This window comes from Scyliorhinus canicula, chromosome 16, assembly GCF_902713615.1.
Source record: "Scyliorhinus canicula chromosome 16, sScyCan1.1, whole genome shotgun sequence".
NCBI classification, from domain to species: domain Eukaryota; kingdom Metazoa; phylum Chordata; class Chondrichthyes; order Carcharhiniformes; family Scyliorhinidae; genus Scyliorhinus; species Scyliorhinus canicula.
This window is the reverse complement of record NC_052161.1, coordinates 122,944,565-122,962,323: the sequence shown is the minus strand read 5'-3', so window position 1 is coordinate 122,962,323 and position 17,759 is coordinate 122,944,565. Positions and strand designations below refer to the sequence as shown.

Below are 17,759 nucleotides of genomic sequence, written 5' to 3'. Positions count from 1 at the left end.
GCAACAGTAGTGAACTCGCCAACATTGAGGGCATTTAAAAATTTATTGGATAAGCATATGGATGATAAGGGCATAGTGTAGGTTAGATGGCCTTTAGATTTTTTTCCATGTCGGTGCAACATTGAGGGCCGAAGGGCCTGTACTGCGCTGTATCGTTCTATGTTCTATGTTCTATGTGTCTGAGAACGAGGACGAGATCCTGGGCCTGGCAGTCAGGGTGGAAGTGCACAAGGTCTTACACGAGAGATGGCAGGAGAGGCTGTATGACCTTCAATACGGGTCTCGGAGTCACAATCTGCGGATCCTGGGCCTCCCTGAAGGTGTGAAGGGGGCGGACGGGAGCACGTATGTGACCACGATGCTGGGTACGCTGATGGGCGCGGGAGCCTTCCCGCGGCCCTTGGAGCTGGATGGGGCGCATAGGGTCCTCGCCAGGAAGCCGAGGGCGAACGAACCACCGAGGGCGATGGTGATAAGGTTCCACCGCTTTACAGACAGGGACCGGGTCCTGCGGTGGGCAAAGAAGGAGCGGAGCAGCAAGTGGGAGAACGGCAAGATTTGCATTTACCAGGACTTAGGAGCTGAGCTGGCGAGGAGGCCTACGGGTTTCAACCGGGCCAAGGCGGTACTCCACAGCAAAGGGGTGAAGTTCGGGTTCCTGTACCCGGCGAGAATTTGGGTAACGTACCAGGACAGGCACCACTATTCTGATACGCCGGATGAGGCGTGGACATTCATTAGACATGAAAAGCTGGACTTGAACTAAGGGGCAGCTGCACGTGGGTGAAATGCGTTGGCGAGGATGTGTAATCAGGGGTTGGCCTGGTGTAAGACTATTTGTAGAATTTAAGTTTGTTTGCTTCTCCGTTATTGTTTTTTGTTTCGGGGGTGGGTGACGCCCGGGCTGTGTTGTCTGGCGCTCGGGAAGGATCCGGATGGCACTTGCCCCCTTGCCCTGCGGGGGAGGGGGGAGTGGGGGGCCCGGAAGAGGAGACAATAGTGAGTTTGGAGATAGAGGTGGGAGTGGCTGGGGTCAGCATGGGTCAGCTGACTTACGGAAGCGCAATGGGGGGGAAATCAGTGCTGAGCGGGTGCTTGGCAGGGGGGGTTGCTGGGGGGGGGGGGTGGAGGGGTGCTGCTTTGCTGACTGAAGGGGAGCCAGTTGTTGGGGATGGATGGAGAGTCAGGCTGGGGGACCTCTGGCGGGGGGGCTGGAGTGAGCGGGGGATGCGGGCACGTGGCTGGCCAAAAAACGGAGATAGCTAGTCGGTGGGGGGGGGGGGGGGGGGGGGGGGGTCACCCCCCGTCCAGGCTGATCACGTGGAATGTGAGGGGCCTGAACGGGCCGGTCAAGAGGTCCCACGTGTTCTCACATCTCAAGGGGTTGAAGGCGGAAGTGGCTATGTTGCAGGAGACGCTGACCAGACGAGGTTAAGGAGAGGATGGGTGGGCCAGGTGTTCCACTCGGGGCTAGACTCAAGGATCAGAGGGGTGGCAATGTTGGTGAGTAAACGGGTGGCGTTTGAAGCAGGGAGCATCGTGGCGGACAAGGGGGGTAGGTACATAATGGTGAGTAGCAGGTTACAGGGGGCCCGGGTGGTGTTGGTGAACGTGTATGCCCCGAACTGGGATGATGCGTTCATGAGGCGCATGCTGGGTAAAATCCCGGACCTGGAATCAAGTAACTTGATTATGGGGGGGGGGGGGGGGATTTTAATACTGTCTTGGACCCGGCGTTGGACCGGTCTAAGACCAGGTCAGGAATGAGGCCGGCGGCAGCCAGGGCCCTGTGGGAGTTTATGGATCAGATGGGGGGAGTGGACCCGTGGAGATTTGAACGGCCTAGGGCGAAGGAGTTCTCCTTTTTCTCCCACGTCCATAAAGTCTATTCGCGGATTGACTTCTTTGCGCTGGGCAGGGCGTTAATCCCGAGGGTGGAGGGGGCTGAGAATTCGGCCATTGCAGTCTCGGACCATGCCCCGCATTGGGTGGACCTGCGACTGGGGGCGGAGCAGGGGCAGCGCCCTCTTTGGAGACTGGATGTAGGGCTGCTGGCGGATGAAGTGTGTGGACGGATAAGGAGGAGCATTCGGGACTATATGACAAAAATGACACGGGGGAGGTAACAGCGGCAACGGTTTGGGAGGCTGTGAAGGCGGTCATCAGGGGGGAGTTAATCTCTATTAGGTCCCACAGAGAGAAGAGGGGGAGGGCGGAGAGGGAGAGGTTGGTGGGAGAGATACTTAGGGTGGACAGGAGATACGCGGAGGCCCCCGAGGGGGGGCTGCGAAAAGAGCGCCGGAAATTACAGGTGGAGTTCGATTTGCTGACCACGGGGAAGGCGGAGGCACAGTTGAGGAAAGTGAAAGGGGCAGTCTACGAGTATGGGGAGAAGGCAAGTAGGATGCGGGCGTACCAACTGCGCAGGAGGGAAGTGGCCAGCGAGATCGGGAGAGTGCAGGATAAGGAAGGTAACACGGTGTTGAGCCCGGAGAGGATCAATGAAGTCTTCAAGGAGTTCTACGGGAAGCTATATGAGTCAGAACCCCCGAGAGGAGGGGAAGGGATGAAGCAATTTATGGATCGGCTGAGGTTCCCAAGGGTGGATGAGGAGCGGGTGGAGGGACTGGGGGCCCCGATTGAGTTGGAGGAGGTAGTTAAGGGGCTGGCAAGTATGCAGCCGGGCAAGGCCCCGGATCCGGACGGCTTCCCTGCAGAATTTTATAAGACGTTCTCAGAGCTACTGAGCCCACTCCTGTTCAGAACCTTTAACGAGGCGAAGGAGAGAAGAGCCCGCCCCCTGACGATGTCGCAGGCACTGATCTCGCTTATTTTGAAGACGAAGAAGGATCCGCTCCAATGTGGGTCCTACAGGCCGATATCGCTCCTGAATGTAGATGCTAAATTGCTGGCAAAAACTCTGGCCACCAGGATAGAGGACTGTGTCCCGGGAGTGATTGAGGAGGACCAGACGGGTTTCGTTAAGGCCAGGCAACTGAACATGAATGTGAGGAGGCTCCTGAATACTATTATGATACCCTCGGAGCGGGGGGAGACGTAGAAGTAGTGGCTGCAATAGATGCGGAGAAGGCCTTTGACAGGGTGGAGTGGGAGTACCTGTGGGAGGTGTTAGGTAGGTTTGGATTTGGGGAGGGTTTCATAGGGTGGGTCAAGCTACTGTATCAGGCCCCCGTAGCGAGCGTGTCCACGAACTGGCTGAGGTTGGAGTATTTCAGGTTACACCATTGGCCATAGCGCTTCGGACTTCTAGGAACTGGAGAGGGCTGGACCGGGGTGGGGAGGAACACCAGGTTTCCCTATACAACCTGCTGTTGTATATTTCGGACCCGCTAGAAGTGAGGGGGGAGGTCATGCAGATACTGGGGGACTTTGGGAGCTTCTCGGGGTACAAGCTGAACGTGGGGAAAAGTGAGCTGTTTATAATCCACACCAGGGGCCAGGAGGAGAGACTGGGGGAGCTCCCTCACAAGATAGTGGAGAGGAGATTTCGATATTTAGGTATATAGGTGGCTAGGAGTTGGGATGCCCTACACAGGCTCAACTTGCCCTGCACAAGTCTCGGCTGGTGGAGCAGATGGAGGGAGACTTCAAAAGGTGGGACGTGCTCCCGCTTTCCCTGGCGGGAAGAGTGCAGACTGTGAAGATGCCGGTTCTTCCCAGATTCTTGTTCGTTTTTCAGTGCCACCCCATGTTCATCCCCAAATCCTTTTTCAAGCGTGTAAACAGGATTATCACAAGATTCGTCTAGGCAAATAAAACTCTGCGGGTCAAGAGGGTATTCTTGGAGCCTAGCCGGGGGTGGGAGGTGGCACTGCCGAACCTCTGCAGCTACTATTGGCCGGTGAATGTGGCCATGATTAGGAAGTGGGTAATGGAGGAGGGGTCGGCGTGGGGGCAGCTAGAGGCGGCGTCATGCAAAGGCACCAGCCTAGGGGCACTAGTAACAGCACCGCTGCCATTCTCGCCGGCACGGTGGTGTCAGCAGCACTGAGGGTCTGGGGTCAGTGGAGGAGGCACAGGAAGGAGGAGGGGGCCTCAGTTTGGACCCCGTTACAGAACAACCACAGATTTGCTCCGGGCAGGATAGATGGGGGTTCCAAGGCTGGTATAGGGCAGGCATTAGAAGGATGGGGGACCTGTTTATAGATGGGACCTTCCCCAGCGTGCAGGCGCTGGAGGAGAGGTTTGGCCTCCCCCCGGGAAATGCTTTCAGATATCTCCAGGTTCGGGACTTTCTCAAGAAACAGGTGGGGACATTTCCGCTGTTACCACCGCGAAGGATACAGGACAGGGTGGTATCTGGGTAGGAGAGGGGAAGGTGTCGGACATATATCAGGAGCTGCAGGAGGCGGAGGAAGCCTCAGTGGAGGAGCTGAAGGGCAAGTGGGAGGAGGAGCTGGATGAGGGCCTGTGAGCTGATGCCCTGGGCAGGGTGAATTCGTCCGCATCATGCGTCAGGCTGAGTTTGATTCAATTTAAGGTGGTGCACCGGGCTCACATGACGACGGCAAGAATGAGCAAGTTTTTTGGGGTAGAGGACAGGTGCACGAGATGTGCAGGGAGTCTAATGAACCATATCCATATGTTCTGGGCTTGCCCGGCGTTTAAAAGATTCTGGCAGGGCTTTGCGAGGGTTATGTCCAAGATTTTGGACACGCGGGTGAAGTCGAGTCCAACAATAGCGATATTTGGGGTGTGAGGATCCGGGATTGCAGGAAGTGAAAGAGGCCGACGTTCTGGCCTTTGCCTCCCTGGTAGCCCGGAGGCGGATCCTGTTAATGTGGAGGGACTCGAAACCCCCGAGTGTGGAGATCTGGGTTAGCCATATGGCTGGGTCTCTCAGCCTGGAGCGAATAAAGTTTGCCTTGTGAGGGTCCTTGATGGGGTTCTCCCGGCAGTGGCAACCTTTCCTTGACTTTCTAGGGGTCAGTTAAATGTCATCAGCAACAGCGGGGGGGGGGGGGGGGGGGGGGGGGGGTAAATATTTTGCATTTGTTGTTTTTCTTTTTGTTATGTAAAAATCCTGGTTGGCAAAAGCTTTAATTAAAATAATTCCAAAAAAAATTATTTTTCAAGTCTTATGGATGTTAAAGGGAAAGCTTAAAGATTACTTAGTCTTGTATTCTTTGGGGTTGTACTTGAATTAATGGTTGCTAAGATGTTCACTGTATGTTTTAAAAAGGTTAACTTGAGTTCATAGAATAAACATTGTTTTGCTTTAAAAACTACTTTTCCTTTTCTGCTGTACCACACCTGTAGAGAGGGCCGTGTGCTCCCCATACCACAATCTAGTAAAAGGTGTGGGTCAGGTGAACTCCATGATGCACTTTGGGGTTCTCTATACCCTGGCCCATAACAATAGCTACTCTACAGTTCTTGCACCTTTCTGTAATTTTTCTTCTCCATCTTTACCACGAAAAGGTGGACTTTAGAATGCACCCGACACTGTAATGGTATCTCTATTGCTTCTTAGCTCTAATCAAATGGATTATATCCTTTAACCTTTTTCGGACATCCTCTCTTTAGCACTGAAATGTTCTACTTACTCATTACTGCGACCCACCTCCTTTCTTTCCTTCCTTATCTTTCCTGAACACCTTATATCCAGGAATATTTTGTACCTTGTCCTATCCTTTTCTGAGGCTGTCTCCATTATCACCTCAATGTCATATTTCCATTTGGCTATCCGCGCCTATAGCTCACTCCACACATTCACATAATGGCACAGCAAACTTAATTTAGACCGTATTTCATTCTCTCTTACCCTGACCCCACCTAATATCATACTATTACCCATTCTAGTGCCATCTTCCTCTCCCAATTCTCTGTGTCCCTTGTTTTTCCCTGCTAATATTTCCTGGATCCCATACCTTTGCCAAGTTTATTTAAACCCTCGCAATAGCACTAGGATATTGGTGCTGTTTAATTTTCTGTCTATGTTGATCTTAACTACAATTGGCCTCGGGAAGTGAAGAAAAATCACCCACGATCACAACTCCAGAGAGTTAAAAGAAATATATAAATGTAGAGTACCCAAACTCTTTTTTTTCAATTAAGGGGCAATTTAGTGCGGCCAATCCACCTATTCTGCACATCTTTGGGTTGAGGGGTGATACCCACGCAAACATTGGGAGAAGGTGCAAACTCCACATGGACAGTGACCCGGGGGCCGGGATCGAACCCGGGTCCTCGGCGCCTTGAGACAGGAGTCCTAACCACTGTGTCACGGTGCCACCCTCAACTCCAGAGTTATCCAACAAACATGAAACTGTAGTTGTGACAAATGCCACCACTATCTTTGTTCACACACAGAATAAGGCCACAGGCGTAGGAAGCACAGAGACCAGTATCTTGAGCAGGGAACAATTTTTTTTTCTTATAAATTTAGAGTACCCAATTCATTTTTTCCAATTAAGGGGCAATTTAGCGTGGCCAATCCACCTAGCCTGCACATCTTTGGGTTGTGGGGACGAGACCCACGCAAACACTGGGTGAATGTGCAAACTCCACACAGACAGTGACCCAGAGCCAGGATCGAACCTGGGACCTCGGCGCTGTGAGGCAGCAGGGCTAACCCATTGCGCCACCGTGACGCCCTGAGCAGGGAAGTGTTAACAAGAGAAAATGTTATAATTTTCTGCATATTTAGAGAATCTATACTGCAGTTCACTACTGAGAATAAACAAAATAAGTATATATAAATATACAAGCAATTATTATTAAGTCAGGGTGTAAAATGGGGCAATAAAGCAGTTATTTTACACCCTTCCTACTGGAGGAAAAAAGACAAAACCAACCAAGAAACACAGAACTGAAGTGTATGGCCTGGACTTGAACTGCTTTTTAATCCTCCTGTTCTTGGTCTCTATGTGCTGTGTCCATGTTCTCATAGGTTTGGCTTCTGGAGAAGCTTGGCTGGACTATATTTGTACAATCCTTAGCACTGCAACCACTGTAAGTATGTAAGACAAAACAGGGAAACAAGTGTCATATCCATGATCACATGTTTATCATCTAGTGAAGACAACTAGGATTTTACAGATTTAAAGATGTATGATAATAGTGAGCATGGGGAAGGAGAAACAATGGAAGGTCACCCCAATATTAACTAAGTCTGCAATCAGCCAAAGTCCACATATTCTGCAAATGGAACATGTAGTTTTTGTACAGTATGTATCAGAATAAACATTTCCCCTAGATTCAGCTTAGCGCAGTCTCTATATGAAACAATCATAGAATCCCAATACTGCAGAAGGAGGCCATCCAACCCTCTGAAAGAGCACTCTACCGGGGCTCATTCCCCCACCCTAATCCCGTAACCCCACCTAATTTGCACATCTTTGGACAGTAAGGGGCAACTTTAGCATGGCAATCCACCTAACCTGAACATCTTTGGACTGTGGGAAGAAACCAGAGCATCCGAAGTAAACCCACGCAAACACAGGGAGAACGTACAAACTCCACACAGACACCCATGGCGGAATTGAACCCGGGTCACTGGTGCTGTGAGGAAGTAGTGCTAAGCAATGGCCTATAAAAACATATTTGTTTCAACTTTGCTGCAGTAACTATTTGGATTTGGCCATGTTGTAATTTGGCTTAATCATTTTCCACCTGTAAACTGATCACTTTACCACATGCTGCAAACAGCTCGTTACTTATTTGGGGTTCAACAATGACAGCATTCATATTTTGAAATTGTTGGTTATTTTTCAAACATTTCACTGCTAGTTTTGTCTCTTCTCTTCTTAACATACTAACTTCTACTGAGTTACAATCCCACTGTTGTTAGTTGCCTTCTGGTTGGCAGACTATTTAACCACAGAGGGCATCACAATCCAACCCAAATCTGTCCTCCAATATAGATATACATAGTTAAACGAGAGTTAATGGATGGCATTCAAGATAGGATGACCTTCCTAGTCGGGATGCAGAAGTTGATTGCAGAGTTCCAACTGTTTTCAAGCTGTGATTAGTCACCAGGTCAATAATCAAACCTGTAACCTTCTGGTGTGTGACCTGCTGGCTTTGGGGTAGCTCACACAATCCTCATAAAGTCAAGGGATGTTGGGGGTGGTAAAATATTTCTAATTTCAGGCAGCTAGTGTGGCATCAAGTACTCCTAAGTCATTGAAACGGGAGTACAGGAGGAGACTATTCAGCCCATCGCACCTGTGCCAGTTCTTTGAAAGTTATTTACTTAGCACTAGATCCAATTCCTTTTCCCATATCCTCTCAATTTTATCTTTTAAAAATATTTATACACTTATTTTTAAAAGCTATTATAGATTCTGTTTCCACTGCTGTTTCCAGTAGGAATTTTCTAACAATTATTAGTATAAAATAATCTTGCCTAACGTTTGTTTTCTTCAGCTCGATGTAGTCAGAGTAAACGCTCATGCTTGCCTCAACAATGTGCCTTAATCCTAACAATCAGCAATCACCCAGACAGCATCGATGTGCCTTTTTCCCATTCCCACACCAGCTATTCTGTGGCCTCTAGGGTAAGATTTTCAATCAGTGCCAAATAAGGGACAGTTTTGTGCTGCCCATGGCTTACTGGGAATTGGATTGATACTGACCACACTCTTTTTACACAGGGACCACTTGCTTCTTTTAATAGCAAGTCAGTGAATGACACGAGTGCTCTTGTGATGCGTAAAGGTGAAACACGGTCTATATTATAGTAGAACTGGTTATTATCCATGAATTGCATTAGGTCAAAGCATTGCTTCAAAATTTGAGAGACATAGACTGGAAATATACAGCAAATGATAACTGGGGCAGTTCTAGCGGGACAAAGAGAAATAAGCAACGATAGGGATTAACCATATTTGGGAACATGTACTACACTATATTTCGTTTTTTTAAATATAAATTTAAAGTACCCAATTCATTGTTTTCCCCAATTAAAGTGCAGTTTAGCCTGGACATCTTTGGGGTGAGACCCATGCAGACATGGGGGGGAATGTACAAACTCCACATGGGCAGAAATGAAATGAAAATTGCTTATTGTCACAAGTAGGCTTCAAATGAAGTTACTGTGAAAAGCCCCAAGTCGCCACATTCCAGCGCCTGTTCGGGGAGGCTGGTATGGGAATTGAACCGTGCTGCTGGCCTGCCTTGTTCTGCTTCAAAAGCCTGCGATTTAGCCCAGTGTGCTAAACCAGCCCCTGATTGTACAGTGGTTGGACAGTGAGCCGAGGCCAGGATCGAACTCAGGTCCTTGGCGCCATGGGGCATCAGTGCTAACCACTGAACCACCGGAAAATAACTATTTCTAACCATTGCTGTTAAGTTATGTGGACTATTTATTTTTTTTGTTTATAAATTTAGAGTACCCAATTCATTTTTTCCAATTAAGGAGCAATTTAGCGTGTCCAATCCACCTACACTGCACATCTTTTGGGTAGTCGGGGCAAAACCCACGCAAACACTGGTAGAATGTGCAAATTCCACATGGGACAGTGACCCGGAGCCGGGATCGAACCTGGGACCTTGGCGCCGTGAAACTGCAGTGCGAACCACTGCACCACCGTGCTGCCCTAATGGAGTATTTATTTAACAAATTATTTTAAAATAGATGTGCACAAGGTATATTTTGTGGCACAAAACTGACGCTGGAAAAACTCAGCAGAACTGGCAGCATCTGTAAGAAGAGAGAAACAGACGTAACGTTTTGAGTCCTTCCGGCTCAATAGTTCATCTTCTGCGATGGAACATAAATTAAAGGGTATAGTATTACTGTTTTATGTAGGATCCATTAGGATTTTTCAGTGCAATAATTCATCAGTCTACATTCTCTACGTTCTCTTCCCAAAAGGAACTGCAACATTCCAGTTGCCCAAGTGATCATTCTTCATGTGCCAACTTAAAAAGTGAGAGTCAACAAGCTATTTGAGGATGGGTGGATGGGAAGTTGAAATCATTGCCAAACCTGACCATGTCCTTACCGTACACATTCTGTTTCCTGTCTCTTGTCAAGTTACTCTGAGGCCAATTTACGTTTTCTGTACTACTGCCTCGAATTAAATTAGTTAATGATGCACAGACCAGGAAGTGAAACTGGAATCTTCTTGGTGTCTGTGGTTTTATAATATAACAGGTACGCAGCCCTTCAATAAAGTGGTTATATCAAACAACATTGGATGGAAAGCATGTTAGTTCGATTCAAATCTCTGGTTTGGCCCAGATATGCTTTTGGAAAATTGCTTCTAATCAAAAGGCTGAGGTGGAGGGTCAAGGCGACCATTAAGGCTAAGGAGCTAGTGGAGGCCACGTTAGTCGGGAGGTTGATGACGTTAGGCTTGTTTGTTTGTAGAAAGGAAGGAAAGGCTGAAGGAGAGGAATTCATCAATTTTGAAATCTGGTGAAACTAGGGGAGACTGCTTTTCAATGAATTGATGGGTTTCAAATTATTGTTAAACGGCATCAAACCAAGTGACATGAGTCCAGGTGAGAAGTGTGCGCGCTGAAAAACATTCTGAACCAGAAACTTCACGATGGCGATATTTTTAAATATTTACTAAACCCTCCCAGCGATCTCATTGTCTGGTTTATGAAGGAAAGTAAGTTATCAAGTACTTCGCTGGAAAGATCTTTTAATTATTAATATTAAAGCACAAACCGTATATCCGTATATTTTGGAGTTTAACATCTGCCTAATACGTACCGCGCTAAAGTGGTAAGTAACGAGTACTACCAATCTGCTTGCTCAAGGCAGTGTTGCAACAGTTTCGATTTGCGTGACTGTTGGAAACTTATGTTCATAATCAAACAAAAAGAACTTCTCCACACGAGTAAATAGGTGGCAGGCTGCCAAAGGCGGGAAAAAAAAGTGATCCAAGTGGCTGTGCTCAAGACGGCCATTTCCAGGTAAAAGAAAACCTGTTGGGACAACAGGTAAACGGGAACTTCCTGTCGGTTCATGAGTTACCGAAAGAAGATCATAAAATTCAAAATGTATCCTGCATCATCGGAATTTTTTTAAAAAAGGGAATAAATTTAATGTGAACGCCTCTTGTGACAAAGATTCGAAGATTAGGAAAAGTGAAACAGACTGCGAGACCGACTTCCTTCCAGCGTGGTGTGCCCTGTAAAAAGTTACTTTGTCCAAGTGTGCTCCGATCAATGGCGCGCTGTTGCAAAACTCCACATCGTGTTACAACCACATAAATTTGGCTAATTTATTTATTTTGGTCGAGAGGTGCCGCCATAGATCTTTTAAAGCAGCCACTGTGCTGTGCTTCAAGTTCGGATTCGCTAAGAATAAAAATGCTGCATTTTAACCCCTCCACATTGTGTTATAGCTCCGTGCGTTAGAGTAAATCAGCGAATTCATCTCCAGCGGGGAGTGGGAAAGGTGAGAATTGCACCTGACTAAATGTGAGGGGAAGGCAATATACCGCCGAAATTCACTCCGAGCACGGAGCAAGTAACCAGATCGCAACAACTCCACACATTACATTTTAAACGAGTTGTAAAATCCGGGAAAACACTGCAACGATTAAAATCAGACTGTAAATATAGTTTAAATCACCGCTAGTAGTGTCTGTTTAATAGCCTGGTATTTATAAATTGAACATAAATTCCGGCATCGTGGTGTTTTTTAAAAAAATGTACATTTTGATCCTCGCCATTATCAAAAAAATTGTCAATGTTGATGATTTACTTGTGGAAAGTTCTTTGGTATTCTTAACAAAAGTTCATTGTAAACGATTGTTTTTATGTATTTTGAGGTATGCAGACGTAAGATTATAACGCATATATTTGCATACGGTTAACTCAAGTCATTAATATTTTGGCTATTCATTTGCAAACGCCCAACAAATTGACTCAGTTTGCCATAACGGTGGCAGTACCTCACGAAATGGATCTTATTAGTGGGTTGAGGGGGGAGAGAAAAAATTTCCAACGCCAATCAAACTGTTTTTAATAAAAAAGCTCCGACATGACAATCTTCTGGACAGTGGCAATTAGAGAAGATGACCTTTAAAAAGGCACCAATCAGATTAACCATCAAACGGGGATATTCTGAGGGATTTGCCAATGCGAATGAAAGGAAGGCGAGGCTTCATGTCGCTGCCAATTATGATGAAGATGGTGAATAATTGACGGGTGAAGCACCAATCAGAGGGAGCCTCTCCTCCACATGGGCGAAAGGGCCGAGCGTCATTGAAAGTGTAGGCGGAGCGGATACATTGGGATACAATCAGCACACAGAGTGAAGCACATTCTCCAATTGCAAGTGCCCTCTGAGGGCGATTGACAGCTTGAGGGCGGGGCCAGTGACAAGGGGGCGGGGCCAGTGACAAGGAGGCGGGGCGGGTTCCGATGATTGAATGATAGCTGGCAACGTCAGCGAACCTGTCCAATAGGAATGACGTGTTTCGGGTGAATGACAGCTGGAGCAGGGGGCGGGACCAGTACGACAGAAATGGGGAGGGTTAGTAATTAGCATGCAGCCAATGGGCGCGGCGGGGGGCGTGACTGCAATAATCAGCAGGGGCACCAATCACGAGTCAAGAGATTTGCATAGGTCCAATCGGCTGGAGGGGAAGGCGGCGCCGAAGGGTTGATTGATAGGCCCTTAGATCAATTGGAGGAGGAGGGGACGGGACCAGCCAGCTGATGGGCAGGTCCTTGGATCAATTGGAGGAGGCGGGGGCGGGTCTGGATGTCCGCGAGCGGAGGTATTAAGAGAGTGAGCGCGGCACACGGCGCCTCATTCCTTCTCACAGCGTGTGAGAGTTAAGTGGAGCTGCACGGAGAGTATTATTTATAACCACAAGGGATAAAGCAGCCCCGATCCGACTTTTCGGTCCGTTTTTAAGAATTGTGTAATTTATTTACCCGTACCCATAAGCTGCTCAGAATGGCTGATACCGTAGTGGACACCACCAAAGAGGTCAAACCCAAGGTGAGCAGTTTATTTTAATAAAAATGTAACTTTAAAAAGACGTTTTATTGTGTTTTTTTTGTTGCTGTTTAAACCTTCCTCGTGTTCCCTTTGTTATGGGGAATTTGCCTTTGTGAGCGGTACGCACCGTGCTGGCAGCGGGAGTGGTACCCGGGCTGGATGGGGTTCTGGGCTCGGAGGGGGAGGCGGCCGACCGCCCCCATCAGCCCGGCTTTGTTCAGCTTTGATAAGTTTTATTTTTAAAAGTTGGGAAGTTGCTGATGGCGGGATGCGGAGGAAGGGAGCTGCGGATGTTGCCGGAGCCGCTTTGATGGATGCTGACTGAGGGATCAAATGGGGGAGGCGGGCTCCGGGTTGGGATCGGTGCTGTTTCCCATCTCCGGCTTCCCGCTTCCCCATGGCTGATCCAGCCGCCCGGGACTGGCTCCCTCTCCTCACCTCAGACCCCGACTCTGCATCTCCATCCCCAGGATCCCGAGCCCAGCTTCCTCCCCTCAGAAAGCGCGGGGGTGAGGGAGGAGGGGGGCAGAGACACTCACCCGGCGCCGCCTCTTTGCTCGGATTTAAAAGTCAAACAACCGCCGGCTCCCCCGGCGCGCGCGCGCGCCCCCGCTTCCCGCTCTTTGCCGCCGCCGGATTTTTCCGCGCGGCTGGAGGGGGGGGGGGGGCGGAGCCTGTTGGTCGCGCGCGGCCGCCGGGGGGAGGCGGTGAGCCGCCGCGAGCCAGTGCGGCCCCTCCCCCTCCCAGGGTCGGCGCGCGAGGAGGCTACGTGTGTTGCAGCCGATTGGCGGAGCGCGGCCCCCTTGTCACGGGCACCCAATGGGGTGAGGGCAGCGAATGAAGGCGGGGAAATCGCCACTTTATTGATTAGTGTCAGATTGGGACGTCGGCGAGGTTCAGAGATGGGACAGTCGGGGGAGATGTTGGACAGATCGGCGAGAGCGCAGACCATTTTCTCAACTGTTTGGGTTTTTTGTGTGTCGTGTTGCAGGACCTGAAAGAGAAAGAAAAAGAAAAGACTGTGGAGGAAACTGAGAAGAAAGAGAATGGCAGCGGGGATGCACCAGCAAATGGAACAGTGAGTATTCACATTGTTTGTAGAAGATTTTCAAATAGCCTCGCTGGCAGAATCTTTGCCGAGGGCTCAATGCTCCTTTCAAACGTATCCGTTCCGATTTAAAAGAGAACGTAGCTATTTACCCGGGGTTTAACCCTTGGTTTGTAACTCGAGCCTCTCTTCTCTTTCTCCCCCCCCCCCCCCCAAAGGCGAGTGGATGGTCAGGTGTTCTCCCAACTACCCCTTCAAGTGTCCAGGAATTCGACATCCAGTAAACGTTTGTAGCGATTTGGTTTTGTGTGCCGGCTTCTGCTGCCTGCCTTTTGACAGTACAGTCAGTCTTTAGCAGAGTCGAGTATAAGACGATTCATGCATTACTAACACTTGTGCAGGTGTCCCAAATGGCCGTTCACTATTCTGATGCATTCCAGGCGAAGTAATATTAAATCCCTAAACTGGGAAGTGTGACAAAATATAAATGCAGCTGTCTTGTGTAAATATTGGCATAATTTGAGGGGGGGGGGGTTCAGTGACAGCTGATGGTCAGTTGGCATTAATATCTTGAAATGGGGAGAGAAATGTATGCAGCTGCACACGCCCGTAGAGCAGTCTTCCATCAAGCATGCACCTGAAAGTTCAGGTTTACTGTTTCTTCCCCACCCTAATGATTTTGTTCTGTTTCAGGAGGAGGAAAATGGGGCTGAACACACTGATGAAAATGCAGAGGAAGTAGATGAGGAGGAGGAGGAAGATGGTAAGTAGGAGGAATGTTCACAAAAATCCAGTAAGACTGGTAATAGTTAACCATGTCAAAGTCATCATTCTATTAGACTAATGGCAGTGGAAAAATGTTTCTAAATAAGACTTTGATCAAACTATCTTGGCTCAGTAAAAAATTCCTTGCTAATTGCAGTCAATGTAGTGGAAATACCCTGATTGTGATGAATCTAAGCCTGATGCATAGAAAGGTCACGTTTGTTTGAGCTTTGTGTGAAGGTTTTGGTAAATAGCAACTTTTTATCTTCAGCTGAGGGTGAAGAGGAGGATGGTGAAGAGGAAGAGGGTGCTGAGGAGGAAGAAGAAACAGAGGGACATGCAGTGAAGCGTCCAGCTGTGGAGCAGGTATGTACTGGCTGTAGTCATTCACCTGTTTCAAAATGTCCTGAGGAGAGTTGGTCTGTGATCTCCCAATCAGCAGGCAGTGCTAGCAAGAGATGTTTCAAATATCTCCAGAGGTAGACCTAAAGCCTTGTCCATAGGCATTACAGGTTTATTCTTAGTCATACGAAGTGAGATATGGGTATGAGATTAGGTCTAAAATATCCCCATTCAATTGTATTTTAAAAATCAACAGCAAAATTAATTAGGAGAATGAGGTTGCAAATTATACAGGCTGATATCGGCACAGTGGTTAGCACTGCTACCTCAGCATCAGGGACCTGGGTGCAATTCTGGTCTTGGGTCACTGTCTGTGGAGTTTGTATGTTCTGTCTGGGTTTCCTCAGATGTTCTGGTTTCCTCCCACAGTCCAAAGGTGTGCAGGTCAGGTGGATTGGCCATGCTAAATTGCCCTTTAGTGCCCAGGGATGAAAGAGACATGGGCAGAGTGCTCTTTTGAAGGGTTGCTGCATATTCAATGAGTCAAAATAGCCTCCTGCACTGGGGGATTCTAATGCGTCCTGAAGTTGAGACTGTTGACAAGAAACTGAAATGCTGCCATACCACTATCTGCCACTTGGGGAGCCTTTCTGCATGTTACCATCCTACTGCTGGAGCTTGCTGCTTCAGCCCCAGGACTTCTGTTTTCCCAAACTTTTATTTTCTGCCTTCTAATTTTGATTTTCTCTTTCAGGGTGAAGTTGAAAAGAAGAGGCAAAAGTCAGAAAATGGAGAGTCAACAGAACCCAAGGCAGAAGCTTAAACATTCCTTTGTTTGAATTTTTATATCTTGATGGTGTGGTCAGGTTCACATTGTAGAGATTGTGCTTTTTTTAAATGTACATTTGCAGAGTGTGGGTTTTATATTGTACTGTACAACTGGTTCCTGTAACACCTGTCCAAGGCATTGCTCTGGGGAATATTTGTTTTTTATGAAGTTATTTATTATATGGTCTTTGTACAACCACATTTGTAATGGGTTTGAATGCTGTAATAAATGTTTTCTGGTCTGTTTTGAAATGGGTTTAGAACTTGGATTTGTACATTTTAGAAGCACATGTTTTACAGTTGACTGACCATGTTCTTATTTCAAGAAAAAATAAATAACTGCCCTTTTTTCTTTTTGTAAATTGTGTTTAGGGTAGAGCTTATGCAATGAAGGCCAAAGATGTAGGTCTTGTTAACTGGGGGGGGGGAGGGAGGGGGGGAAGATAAACCTGGTCTTCTATTCTGTACAAAAATACAAAATGTAACAAAAAAATTTAACATTCTTCAAGCTCCACAATTTGTCACTTTGATATTGTTTGTGGTGCAAAAACAATTCCAGCAAAAATTGACAGGTTCAATTTGTAAATTTCTTTTTGAACTCATTGTAACCTATGCTTAAAAACCCTGTATGTGGTTTAAAAAAAGTAATTTGATTAAGTAGTATCATTTTTCCATATTGAACAAGGTTAAATTTGTATACCTCATTAGTTCTTGCTTGACCACTACTTTGTATATTCTGGTTAAGTACTATAAATAAATCTTTGGGTTTTTTAAAAAAGTGTTTGAACAATTTGTATGGAGGGCAAGAGTATTCTTTTCTTAAGTTATTGCTCTGCACTGTTTGCTACTTTCCCCATGATATTGAGGTGCTTATTCATTTAATTTTAGTGGTGTTTGCACTACAGGCTCTGCATTCAAAAATGTCTTCACACAGGGAACCATTAACACTCGAGCAATCTAATTGGGTTTTTATAGGGTAGATGAGTACACTGAGAAGGGGGCCAATGTATTGATTGGAGAAAGTGAAGCGGTTTAGAAAGGATAAAAACAAATTACTGTGGGTGCTTGATTCAGAAATGAAAGAAAATGCTAGAAAATCTCAGCAGGTCTGGCAGCATCTGTAGGGAGAGAAAAGAGCTAACGTTTCAAGTCCGATGACTCAAAGGAAATTAAAGAGGTTAGAGGTTTAGAAAGGAAATTAGAGGTTTGGCTAAAACCATTGTTTTGAAGGGGCCAGAGTTTGTACATTTATCAAGGTGGAGGTTTTGCATTTAGATGTTTGAACTTGCAATCAATGGAGGTTGGGATTAATGGGCAATGGAGGTTGGGATTAATGGGTGAGTACGTCTTAGTGTTGGGGCTGGTTTAGCACAGTGGGCTAAACAGCTGACTTGTAATGCAGACCAAGACCAGCAGCGTGGGTTCAATTCCCATACCAGCCTCCCTGAACAGATGCTGGAATGTGGTGACCAGGGGCTTTTCACAGTAACTTCATTGAAGCCTACTTGTGACAAGTGGTTATTATTAGTGTGAAAACATACTCCCTGGTGCAGCAAACCACTAGCTCAGGACAGGTTCTGAGATACCATGATACATATCCACCTCTTGAGATTTCAACAACTTGACAATGCAGACTGACTAAAGATGGGTGGCACAATGAGTTAGTACTGCCGTCTCAGTGCCAGGAACCTGGGTTCAAATCCAGCCTTGGTGCCTGTGTAGAGTTTGCACATTCTGTGTGGGGTTTCTCTCAGTCCAAAGATGTGCCAGTTAGGTGGGGTTACAAGGATTGGGGAGTGAGCACAGGTAGGATGCTCTGGGTGGGTTAGTGCTAAA

At 47.3% G+C, this 17,759-nt stretch overlaps 2 protein-coding genes across 7 annotated transcripts in view; one reads left to right on the top strand and one right to left on the bottom strand.

Annotated features, from left to right (window-relative positions):
* Positions 1 to 13,569, bottom strand: part of zgc:154075 (uncharacterized protein LOC556929 homolog) — a 332,990-nt gene extending 319,421 nt beyond the window's left edge. For 4 of the 6 annotated variants that reach the window (XR_005457420.1, XM_038773628.1, XM_038773630.1 and 1 more), the window contains exons 1-2: positions 13,480 to 13,569; positions 6,819 to 6,973 (exon numbers count right to left, since the gene is read on the bottom strand). Coding sequence is in view for 4 of the 6 variants with exons in the window: in XM_038773628.1 (XP_038629556.1) it covers positions 6,819 to 6,911 (93 nt within the window). In the remaining 2 variants the exon portion in view is untranslated. Of the gene's footprint in view, positions 1 to 6,818; positions 6,974 to 10,693; positions 10,869 to 13,479 lie in introns of those variants that run through there. The other 2 variants (XM_038773629.1, XM_038773634.1) reach the window with 2 other exon arrangements.
* On the top strand, positions 12,713 to 16,285 carry si:ch211-222l21.1 (parathymosin). The gene is made up of 5 exons (XM_038773636.1): positions 12,713 to 12,940; positions 13,932 to 14,018; positions 14,682 to 14,751; positions 15,025 to 15,119; positions 15,850 to 16,285. The coding sequence occupies exons 1-5, from the start codon at positions 12,896 to 12,898 to the stop codon at positions 15,916 to 15,918; spliced, it is 366 nt and encodes a 121-aa protein (XP_038629564.1). The 5' UTR covers positions 12,713 to 12,895; the 3' UTR covers positions 15,919 to 16,285.
* The last annotated feature ends 1,474 nt before the right edge of the window (positions 16,286 to 17,759 follow it).

What these genes read in the sequence shown, in the direction of transcription:
- si:ch211-222l21.1 (XM_038773636.1), top strand. Translation starts at nt 12,896, where the DNA reads ATGGCTGATACCGTAGTGGACACCACCAAAGAGGTCAAACCCAAG. An exon ending in ATGCACCAGCAAATGGAACA is followed by an intron (nt 14,019 to 14,681) that starts GTGAGTATTCAC and finishes GTTCTGTTTCAG; the next exon opens with GAGGAGGAAAATGGGGCTGA. An exon ending in AGCGTCCAGCTGTGGAGCAG is followed by an intron (nt 15,120 to 15,849) that starts GTATGTACTGGC and finishes TTTCTCTTTCAG; the next exon opens with GGTGAAGTTGAAAAGAAGAG.